Source organism: Erithacus rubecula (genome assembly GCF_903797595.1).
Source record: "Erithacus rubecula genome assembly, chromosome: 2".
NCBI classification, from domain to species: domain Eukaryota; kingdom Metazoa; phylum Chordata; class Aves; order Passeriformes; family Muscicapidae; genus Erithacus; species Erithacus rubecula.
The window spans coordinates 78,817,515-78,829,683 of record NC_136685.1 but is presented as its reverse complement, the minus strand read 5'-3'; the positions used below and the strand labels follow the sequence as shown (position 1 = coordinate 78,829,683).

Sequence of the window (12,169 nt, the reverse complement as noted above, 5' to 3'; positions counted from 1 at the left end):
GAGAGCAGCTAGTCCTCTGGTGAAGGAAACAAAACCCCAGCTCAATACTGGTAATAATAATTCATTTTCCAATCTTTCTATGCCCAGGGAGTGAAGAAAATCCATTCCTGTTATGCCTTGCTTAAATGTGCCTGAAGTAAAATATATTCAAACAGTTGAGGTACTTCAGTCAAGCACTTCATTAGTACTTTCCAAAAGTGCTGAAATTAACTGAATTGTTGACTTTTCTAGAAACAAACTTAAATTGAGGAATTAAAAGTGGCCTATATGCAGTTAAAGATGAATTTATATATACACTCCTATATACACTAGAAGATTATACCACTTTCAAAGCAATTCAGATTTTCCTAAAGTATCATCTAAATAAATCAGTAAAAAAAATGTATAATAATGTTACTGATACAGAAAAAATTCAGACCTCTAAATCCTAAACAGTAGTAATAACATGTTTCACTTATATAGTAACAATATTTAATTGGTTTATTCAGTGATGATTTTGTTCTAAAAGTAACTGACTGCTTCATTAATTGCTTTCAGATTCTATCCTTTACATTGATAGGCTTCTCCATTGATACATTTTAACTGATAAAGTTTTATAAATCAGAAGCTATTACTACTGTAGATTTTTCTAACATGGGTCTTTTTAAATTACCTAGATTATTATGTGGGGGTACCCATGAGGAGATGGCATCATTTTTCCCTTGAAAACAGTGTTTTATACCAGTTACAGTAAACTTTGTGTGACACAGGGAAATGAACATTCTGCAAAGATAACAAAGTGACAGGCTAATGAAGTGGGAAGAGAAAGATACACTCGCTTCCCTTAACAGAACCAGCAAAGCACTTCAGTGCAGCAACCTGGGAAAAGTTTAGGAAGCCTGCAATTCTTCACATGGACACAAAACTCAAAATTCATAGAGAGTTTTGTGAAAAGCAAAAGCAGTGAAGTGAGAAACATCTGCAATTTTCAAAAATCAGCATTATCATAATGTGAACTGGTATTCACTATTAAAATAAACATATGTAAGTATTAACTAGCATTTCCCTATTCTAGCATTGCCACCTTCCAGGCTGCATCATCAATTCAAAATTTTGATTAAAATTGAAAACATGCTGCATTTCCAATTATATCTTACAAGGAAAGACCAAATTTTTATATGAAGGTTCACCTATTTTGGGTACCCTCGTAGACACCTGTCACAGTATCAAACAATCAACTCCACAGTTCAGCAAACACCTCATTTGTATCTCAGCAGAAATTTCTATTAAGCTAATAAATGACACAGCCAAAAGTAACTACCTGGGAAATACACAATGCTAAGAATCCAGACATGGTCCACTTATGATATACAAGCTACAGGACAGCAGGAGTGTGGGAAATTAAGGATCACAGTGGCTTGTATCAAGTCTGAATGGGATGTACCAACATTTCAGTACACTGCAACACTAGAAGCTACTCTATTAATTTTATTCAGAGATTTGGATTGACTGCAAATATGGTAAAGCTGGTAGCATGACAATTCCAAAAGCAAGCAGATATTTTAGATACTCATTTCACAAGAAAGTTCACTTTTCTATAATTACCACATTTTATTTTGATAGATTTAATATTGCTGTTGAAAAAAACCTACCAGCTTTCACACTGCTTGCACTAAGAATGTTAGTTAACTTCTAACACAATGGTAGGTTAAAATTCAGATTGCATGGATTTCTTCCTTCCACAAATAAGACAAAGTAGAGTAAACCACCACACTAAAAAAGAGCTGCATGCTCTGGAAATCATGATGAAATCATAAATTGCTATGATTTGGAATACAGAATGGGAAATAATCCAAGATAAGGCAAATCCTTTAAAAGAAATTATTTTATATTTACGTAGTGCATAGTTTTTCAATTCATTACTTCAATGTTATTATTCCTATAAAAAAAATCTCTGATTGCCTATTTACAAGCCTACCTTATAAATGAATAGCTTCTATGTACTAAATAGTGTTGCTGACCTTCTGAACTTCTACTATCATGATTTGAGTGAAGAGATCTTGGGTCTGTTTCTGCACTGAAACAAATGACAGCTGATGCATTTGACTGTCCCAATTCAGATCTGTTTTACTGGTTTTAAGATGTAAACCTATCCAAAGACTTAAAGGATTACAATTTCTTGTCTTTGTAATTTTAAATGAGAAACCTCCACAAGACCTGCCATGGAAGCCTCTTACTCCAAAGAAAAAGACTGCAGCAACTAAAATTCAACAGTTTCATAAGAGCTCTTTCTTATAAAATTTCTTTTAAAAAAATCCACGTTAAAAACATCCAGTATTGTATACAAATATTTCAAATAATCTCACATACCTGAGGGAGAATTATGAGCTGAAGCCAAGGATTTGGATTTTGAATCCGAAAGTCGAGAAATGCTGTTGGCTCGAGTTCTGGCAGACATTTTGGCGCTATCTCCTCCCGAGATCAACCTTGAGCCACTCCTGATAATTGCTTCTGGGGTGCGTGACGAGGCAGTGCTTCTGGTAATTGTTGCTTCAGAATCGCTACGTGCTGATAAAGAGCCCAGTCGATTTCGGCGAGGTTGAGCCAGCAAGTCTATTCTGGAAATATTTCTCCTCCCCGATGGAGGTTTTGATGTAGAACTTGTAGTGGACACTTCAGAAGCTACTGAAGCCTTATCAGCATCAGCAAGCTCGCTGTCTGAGACTTCGCCAAGGCGCGCTCTGCGCAAGAGAGAAGTCCTTGTGGGACGAGGTCTTGGAAGAGTGGTAGATTTACTAGACTGCCCAAGTCCAACAGGAGAGGTTTTTGATTTAGCTGACTTTCCTTCCATCTTGGAATGTACAAGTTCATCTGCTGAGGCAAAAGGAACCCTTCCATGTGATTTGCCAGAGTAGGTTTCCTGGTCAGATGACAGGATATCAGAAATGGCAGAATGAGGTACGCTGGATGTTTGGTCATCATCCGTTAAATCTACTGACGGCTGTCTCATTCTTCCACTGGATTGCACGGTTTTGCGAGTGTCAGCTCTAGACCCACCATCTGAAGATCGACTCTTAGTTTTCTTTTCCATCTTTTCTCTGGCACTCGTAGAAGATTTTAAAACATCCTTTGAAGGGGAACCAGTGGAGCATCTATCTTTATATAAGTTTGTAAAGCTCTTCCGCTTCTGTGTGGATTTTCTTTCAGTGTCACCAGTAACAAGACTGATTGTGCTGGCTGTATCGACATCTGATTCTGGTGATATGGAATTATCTCTGTTATAGCTAGGAGTGTCAGGACCTTCATCAGTTTTATTTTCTTCACGCAATTTAGCTTCAAGGAAAGCCATTACAGCTTCTGTGTCTTTTAAAATGAGTGTTGTATCTATACTGGAATCAGTGTCCATTGAATCACTTCTGTCACGTAACCTGTTTGCAGATACTAAAGGGGCAGCAGAACCACTCTGCTTATTAATGTGAGGAATAAGTTCTATAGGTATATTTGTGCTAGGCTTATCTATAGTAAAGCTACCTTGCCTCACTAATGGTTTTGAAGATTCCTTTTTTTCTCCTCCATGTACTTTAGGACTTTGTCCTCTAATGATTTCCTCATTTTTTCTTCTTTTTCCCTCAATCTGTGCCAACTTAATTTCTGCTTTATCTGTAACATATCCAGGAGCATTATCTTGATTATCCAAAGTTTTGGGTGACACAACAATCTCCTCCCTACCTTTCTCAATCTGGTTTGCAGCAGATTTTGTAGAGGATAATTTTGAGGGTGTCCAGTGTCCTTGCTCCTTTCTTTCTTGTTGTTGAATTTTTGCTAAAGCTTGTTTCACCACAGAAGTTTCAACTCTCTCTTTACTAGAAGAGCTGGGAAAAGAAAAAACTTTGTCTCCAGTAGCTTTGGGTGAAAGACCATTCATTGTTCTGCTTGACTTAGCATCTGAGGCACGAGCTGGAGTTTCTTTCTCCTGAAGTTCAGTGTCTTGCTTTTCACCTATTTCTGACCTCTGATGAGATATAGTTTTTGGTTTTGAGTTTTCATTTACTTTGTCCTCTATGGGAAGCTGTGGAAGTGTCCTCCTCTTTCGCTCACCTTGGCTGGTCACAGAAGCAGCTGAACCAGCACTTCTAACAGAAATACCAGACTCACTGATGTCTGTGTCTAAAAATGAAATAGAAAAAAAAATATTTGAGAAGACATTCAACAGCAAGGCAAATAGAAAGATTAAATGTTTAAGACTGCATAAGGCTAATACAACATAAAACTGAAAAAGTAATCAGTGCATCCAATGTTTTTATGATCTTGCCTCACTCAGGCAAGAATCTGCAGTGCTGGGAGACACTTGTCACCAATATTCAAAAGCCCCACTCACAAAGATCTTACTATGGCTGAGAAAGCAAAAATAATGGTTTTATCTTAAACAAGACACTGTACCAAACTGTATAAAGCACAAGGTATTTAAAGAATGCAGCACTACTGCTCAAGCACTTTCATTGAATTCTTAGTGTGCACAGAATGAATGCTGCTTTGGCAGAAAAGCATGGCCATTCCATGGACTGTTGCAAGGAATAACTGTTTAAGAAACCAAACTTTATTTTTCCACAGTGATGATTACTGTGCCCTCCTTGCCCATTTAATAAACATGGCAGTTGTGCTGTCAGAAACAAGTCTTTATACTCAAAGATTATATAAATTGTTCTATGAATTGCTCTGACTTTGAATATTTAGATAGAGAACATTCTTCTTGCAGTTCATTTCTCTACTCTTGCAATATAATGTGACATACTTAGTAGCACACATCTATCAGTTCCCTTTTTGCCAGGACAGATTTGTAAGCACCTGCTCTGCATACCCTGTTGGGACATTCCTGCCATGGCTTGCCACCAGCATTGGTTGTTCCAGAAGGAAGAACTGGAGATCAGAGCTTCTCTCTCTGTGAGAATCCTCTAAGCAATTAACACATTATCAACAATAACATTGTATGTATACCTGCTGCTTTCTATTTATCCTCTTCCATCTATCTTTTCTCTTTGCAGTGTCACACCTCTGATGAAGAATGCAAAAGGACTCACAGCTTTATTTTCTATTATCTATGTTAAGACACTGATTTGAGAAACAGTAAGTACTTCTAAAATCCACACAAGGTTTTCCAATTCCAGGACTGATTTTTTTTTTCTTGAAAATTATGAAGCAAATTGAAGGTTTAATGAAAATCAGTATGATTGCCACCTGTGAAGATTGACTTCTCTCAGACATGCCTACCAGATCAAATATTTTAGACATATATAAGCACTTAACTTGCTTCTTGGTGAACTTCAAGTGGTCTTTAGTAAAAAAAAAAACAAAAAACATGGAGTTGTTCAGCATCATATTTGGCTATACATGTTTTATGCAAAGTTTAAATACTAAGATTTCTAAAGAAGATGCAGGCACCTAAGTCAACAAGACATGTTTTGTGAATTGGTTGCTAGATGTACATACTAAATTTTATTTTTATTACACCTTTGGTGCAGCAGTGTGTTGGAGCTTTGAATGCTTTATTTCCCCTTTACTCATTTAGAATTCTTGCAGTATGCATATGCATTACAAAGGAGTTGCTTCACTTTATCTCTCATCTTAGTTCTTATAATGGTAAAAAAGCCTCTCCAAAGATGATTCTAGGTAATGTCTCATCTGAAAATGACCATTTTGAACACTACAAAAACCAAAAGACCACCAAAACTCCCAATTATCCATGCAAACAATCAATCAGTCTCAATAGCAGTGATTTTAAGTGTCTTGTATGTGCAAAATTTGCCCTTGACTTCCATTATTCTGTGTGTATCAGTTAATTTAATTTTTCCCCTTTTCATCTCCTCTGAGTTTTAGAAACCTAGGAAAAGTTCAATGCTTAGGAGAGGAGGAAAAGCTCCAACATAAACAGCAGTCATTGGTAAAAAATTCTTTCATGCATTGGTACAGATATATTAATTGTGCTACATCAAAAGCAAAACTTCTTTGTAAAACTTCTCCCAAAGATGATCACAATTTCTGAAGTGAAATTGGCAGGAAGAAAAAAGCAGAAGAGAAGTAAGGCAAGTAACTTGTTTATAGTAAAGACTGCAGATATTAAAGAATAAAATCAGAAAGGGAAAGGTTGTTCATTGCTTAAGACAAAGTTTCTGGGTTTTTCAAGAAAAATAAAAGGTCTATATTTCCAAGAGGCAAAGGAAGGATGCTATGTTTCAGCTGAAGTCTCTCAGGTTGGATTGTTTAATAATCATTACACTGAAGTCTAATTTAGACTAAGAAAGACGTAAAGGAAGAAACATACTATGCAGACCAACCCAAACTGCATTTAAGTGAAAGTTTCTCTAAAATGAAACAGTTTATAAACTCTCATGTTTTAGTAACATTCAGTGTAATACTGGCATTCAACATCCATGCAGACACTCCTATTGCTGAGCTTGTTTCTGCTCAATGGAACAGAAGAATTTCATGTGAAAATGAGGCATTATGAGTAAAAAAGCTGATTAAGTACAGCACATAATCATCCTTTTCTCCCTTTCACATGTTTTTCAGCACAAATTATAACAACAAGAACAGTTTACCATTTTCTAATGGAGCAGGCACAGAGGACTCCAATCTCATGTCATCTTGGTCATGACGTGTGTGATTAGCAGCCAAACTGGCCCACTGGGATACCCAACGTTTACTTCCAGGATTAGTAGAACCTTCCTAAGAAACAAAAACAAAAGCAGAATAAAAATCATAACTGCTTGATAAAGACCATGCAATCTTTCCAGGTTTTTTCCTGTATGGATATGTCACACACTATTTTCCTGGAGGAAGTTGGAAAAAATAGTTTACCTCAATAAAATTTAGAGCTCCCAGCTCTAGAATGGCAAATGATAAACAAAATCTAAATAGCTGCTGAATAAGTACCAAATAAACAACAGTTCCTAGTGCAGTGAACTTTTAAATACCAGAACCTATATAAAATACATCATAACATGTGCTAGTTCTAGGATCAGCTTGTTTCAGTCCTCAGCTCAGAAGTGCAGGAATAGTACATGGGGGGTGGGGGTGTGTTAAAAATTAAAAATGTGCTTCAGGAAGACAAGAAAGTGACATTTTACCGGTTTAGAAGACCCTCTTGTCCAGATGAAATATTGTATTTACTTCATTACAGAAAGAATACCTTAAGGACTGAAAGAATAAGATAACTTATAATGGAAAGGAAAGGAAGCTCAGATTATTTGTTTGGCCTAAACAGAAAAAGAAGTAAAGATTAGTTTAAAACCATCCTACTGGGTAACAGCAAAGTCAATGTTATCAATATTTTACTATTTTTTGGCACCTAAACCAGAATGGAAATTATTGCCTTGATAGCAAGACTTTTGAAATCTTGAAAAGTTTTAAAATGCAAGAAAAGCATAGAATTAAATAATCTATTTTTACTACAGTATCTTTTCAAAACCCGAGTTCTAAATATAGTGCAATGTTACTGGCTTATCAAATATCTTACAGTCTCTCTAGCTTGCATCTCCAAAAAACATCACCAGCCCTGCTGCATCTTCAAATCTTCACACTTCTGCTCAAAATGCTGATTTTTGCCTAATGCCTTGACTACTCTTTTTTGTTTGAACTATTTTACTAATTTCCACATTTTGAATTATTTTTTTAGAATCAAAATGTTATAAAATTCAAGTCCAACAACAGCAAAGGAAGGCAATGTCTCTGTTATTTATGGGCATTTCTGAAGACAATGCAAGATGCCAGCAAGAATATTACAAAACACACACAGCATTTATGCACTGACAAATATCAAGCCCTCATTTTTCTTTCTTATCACTAATCTTTCTTTTCCTGTTGGTACTAGTGAACTATCCAATAAAACAATTAATTATAGCCTAATCCAAACACAATAGATGTCCCAATCATCTTTGTAACAGAAAATTTCAACTAGTTCCTTCTGTACCACCTGATCAATTTCAGAGGCACAGGTATGTGTCAGAAACCTAAATTATACTTCACAATGGAGAAACATACTAAGATTCTGCAGATTAACTGAAGCAAAGTAGCATGATAAATTATTTTTCCCTGAATGTAATTACTGCCAAAAATGGTTTCTACATAGCAGTAAATGTAAATGTGTGCTTTGCCAGCTCTCTGTGTATACAAGTACAAACAACAAAAATAGGCAGCTTCTTTTCATAGAAGTTTAAGCACATCCAGAAGGTGTAGGGTTTATAAAACACATATCTAAAAAGTCACGTTCAGCTATCCTAATGTTCTTCCTATAATCCATATCAATTTCCATCTCACAGGCTCTCAAGTAAGCAATTCTCCAAATCTTCTGTTGAATACCAAGAGCAATTTCCTTGTATTTCAGAAAAGCTGGGTTTACCTATGAGAGATCAACCTTTATCCTCTTGTAAAAATCTACTTTCTCTATTGCTTATCTCACATACAAAGTCAACAGGAGTAAGAAATCTTCTGAAAATGTACCAATGGATTTCTGTGGACTTATTATTCAGCCTCAAGATTTAGAGATTCAGGCTCCATATTTGAAAAAAATCCACAGCTCACGCACATTATACCTGAAAGCATCTCTAGTTCTTGGCATTTCAGAGCAGAATAATAGTTTTTTTAAAATAAATTTCAATAAGGTGAATAAAATCAATAAAAAAATAAATGTCTTTTCAGACACACAACTCCAGTCAGTTCAAGTTGCAAGAATTGTATTATTTAATCTTTTCATAAATTGCTGTCTTGGAAGCAGTTCTTCCCTCCTCACTCTACCTGCTTCATATGTCTCTGGGGTAATGATCTTTTACAGATTTCCATACATGATTTATTTACAGCCAGTGTCTTCAAGTTATTCCTGGAACAACACTGACACCTATCTTAAACAGTTCTTTTTCTCTTCTGTTACAGTTACTCCCTTTATACATAAATCCAGCAATTGCACCTATCTCAGCTATTACTAATTCAACAGCACTGATATGTTCTTGTAAGGTAAATCTCCATTCCCATAATAATCTGAGTAGACTTTGTACTAGACTTGTATGCACCTCTCTTGATGAAGAATGGTAACAATTCTAGTGCTATTTTTACAGGGAAAGCTTCATTATGGCAATAACAGTGCCCTTCTCTACTGATAATATATTTCCTGGGTATTCAAAGGTCCTATTTGCCTTTCCACAGCCCTGTGATAATGTGATACATCAGCCTACATTTCAGTATAGCATCTAGTTCAAACAAAAAGTATCAAACTTCATACTAAATGAATGGTTCTCTATGGAGTATAATAGAGTACTTTGAGAGGACAAACAAAAGGAAATACAGCCTCTAAATACTCCACTTTTAGAAGTAATATAGCAGATATTTACATGAATTAAATTATTCAATATATAGAATTTCAGTAGTATTATTTATCTGATCTTCAGTAGGAAAAACATAAAGTAGGCATTCAAAACAGCAAAAAGGAACATTGTAGTCAATGGCACTGATGAAGAATCAGGTTTCTAATGGAGCTTTAGTCTTACAAAAAAAACCAAACAAACCCCAAACTGACCATAAACCAGAGCCTATCAAACACAATGTTAATAAAGCACTATTTAAGAATTGTGTTTAGCACAGACAACTGACCACTGAAAATTAAATGGAAGTTGGATTTATAGATTATAGCCCAAATACTACAGTATTTTTATTAATCAAACTCATAGGGTAAGAACAAATAATAATAACAACAACAATATTCTCTTTGTTCTCCATTTACTTAACTTTTGTTCTTTAATCATACTACTTACCTTGGTTGGCAAGTGGCCGCTTATAATACAGAAAATAAAAACACTTAAATACTTTAATAGATGGCTTTAGTATTTTCATTGCCTATATGGAATCATTGAAAAGGCAAGAACCAGTGTGTTCAGGTTCAGTCCAATTGTGTCAAGATACTTACTCTGTGTTTTATTTTATTTTATGACACACACTACTCAAAAATATTCAAAGATTGTTGTATCAAAGAAAAAGCTGAGAATTTCCTGAACAAGAAAAACATTTCCACACCTTTCATTAATGCTACTTCAAAAGCTCTGTAAAGCTAAGATATTTAAGTTCAGAATAAGCTTTCACCCCCCAAAGTGAATCTAGATGATCTGTCTTGCCTTGGCAACAGAGTTGGACTGCACGGTCTCCAGAGGTGTCTTCTAACTATTCTGTGATTCTGCAAAACTGTTTTTATAAACGGTTTATCATTTCCCAGGCCATCTTTTCCATCCTCTTGAATAGAAATATCTTAGATTTTTATTCTTTGCTTTTTCTATGCCAATCATGTTCTGAATTCACCTCATTCTGCTAATCATGTACAGGAATAACTGTAATGGAATAAGGCCCACCCACAATCTGAGTGGATGCAAAAGTGGAACACTCAGCTACCCTCACATTACCTAACTATTTAGCCAAGATCTTCAATAAGGTTTATAATCTATGATCTGCAGCTTGGTAATGCAGTAAGTGTTCCAAAACCCATGACCAGAAAAGTTTGTATATGAGAACATGACCCATATACTTTACATATCAAATCCATTTGCCTCTCCCTTTCCTACTGAGTGCAAGTTGTGGTAATAAGATTTTAAATATAACAATCTTCTCTCAGTAATTATCCTCATGATTGTTTTCCCATTATTTCCCTATAAAAGACACCTCTAATTTTCTGATCTACCTTTTTTTTTCTACATATCAACCAACTTCTACTTTTGTCTAGTAAGCTTTCTTTGACCTTCATCTGTCCTCCACTCTTACACTAATATTTGATTTATTCACATTGCTTATGTCAGCTTTTTCCCTTGACTTAGGAAATAAATGCCCTTTTTTCCCCCCCATCATCATGCCTTGTAATACTTTAAATTATACTTATAACCTATTCTCTCCCACTATATAAAGACCTTTTAATGCAGCAAAGGAGTCACAGTAATAAAACAGTATAATTCTTGTAATATCCACCTAAATCAAAGTGAGTTTTAGTATGTCATTGCCAGAAGGTTTCTTACACCCGCCGTGTGATTGCAGAAGTGTTTTCAGTCATCTAAAAACAAAACCTTTTATTTGAAAAGCTGACACCTGAAAAGCTCAATCATGTTCATAAAATAAATCATATATTCTTCTTCTTATGGAATTGTAAAAGTGGAAAAATATCAATACTCTTGAAAACCAACAAGGAACAGAAGAGCTGAGTGCTGTAAAAGGCATAAAAAAAAATTAAAAAAGGAGAGAAAGAATATGGTTATAGATTTGTGCAAAGCAGCAAGGTGAAAAACCTTCCAGAGGACACGCCTATGTTGTGTGGCAATACTTCACTTGAAGCTGAAGCATTAGAAAAATTAGTCAAAGGTACTAATCTAGACACAGTGACATACTTAGTGTCTCAAGGCTTTGCAGTAGCTAAAATACAGCCATGAGAAAACACATCTCTAGGAGACAAGATTTGTAGATACTAAAATCAAGGTATTTGCATGGCAGGAACACTAAGTAATACTTTAAGTTCTTGATAACTTCCAAAAAATTGCTTATTTATAGAGTTTGCTAAATTAAAGGATGATACTTCAGAAACAGTTTGCCAAGGGAAGTAGACGTATTATGTGCTTCATTACTGTTCCCAGCTGATTCTGCTCCATTGTGATCCTGTTCTGTTGCAGACATATTTCAGGTTAGTTTATCCATCACAATGATATCAGAATGGCTCCCGAGATTTTAGTATGAAATATGACCAATATCTTGCTTATGTGCATATTCTAAGCCATATATAAAGCCAGGCATTTTCCTCTGTTTAATCTTTCACCAACTGATGAAGTTATACTGTGTCTGAATCAACTAATGCAAGTGACTTGCCATGAGCGGCAGGACTTAAACCACAAATGTAAAACCCTAAAGTCCTCTGGCTTCAGGAAAAAAAAAATCTGAAAAGTACTATCCACTATTTTTTCCTAGATGACTTTGTATCATGCATTAAGTGCACACATCTCATTTCTGAATTTTAATATCGTTACTTGCTTTGGGCTATAAAGCGTAACCAGCTTTTCCTCATTCTGCTGAAGAACTTACATGAAGCATAGAGTGTGCAAACTTCTGCTACATTTCCAATACACTGGTGTCAGTGCACATAGGAAGGCAGCCGAGTCTTAAAACACCTCTGTAATGA

At 35.4% G+C, this 12,169-nt stretch overlaps 1 protein-coding gene across 10 annotated transcripts in view; it reads right to left on the bottom strand.

Moving 5' to 3' along the window:
* The window catches only part of CEP170 (centrosomal protein 170), a 91,551-nt gene that overhangs the window by 18,829 nt on the left and 60,553 nt on the right, over positions 1 to 12,169 (bottom strand). For all 10 annotated transcript variants that reach the window (XM_079298571.1, XM_079298578.1, XM_079298573.1 and 7 more), the window contains 2 exons: positions 6,576 to 6,702; positions 2,350 to 4,146 (listed from right to left, as the gene is read on the bottom strand). In XM_079298571.1, coding sequence (XP_079154697.1) covers positions 2,350 to 4,146; positions 6,576 to 6,702 — 1,924 coding nt within the window. The remainder of the gene's footprint in view (positions 1 to 2,349; positions 4,147 to 6,575; positions 6,703 to 12,169) is intronic.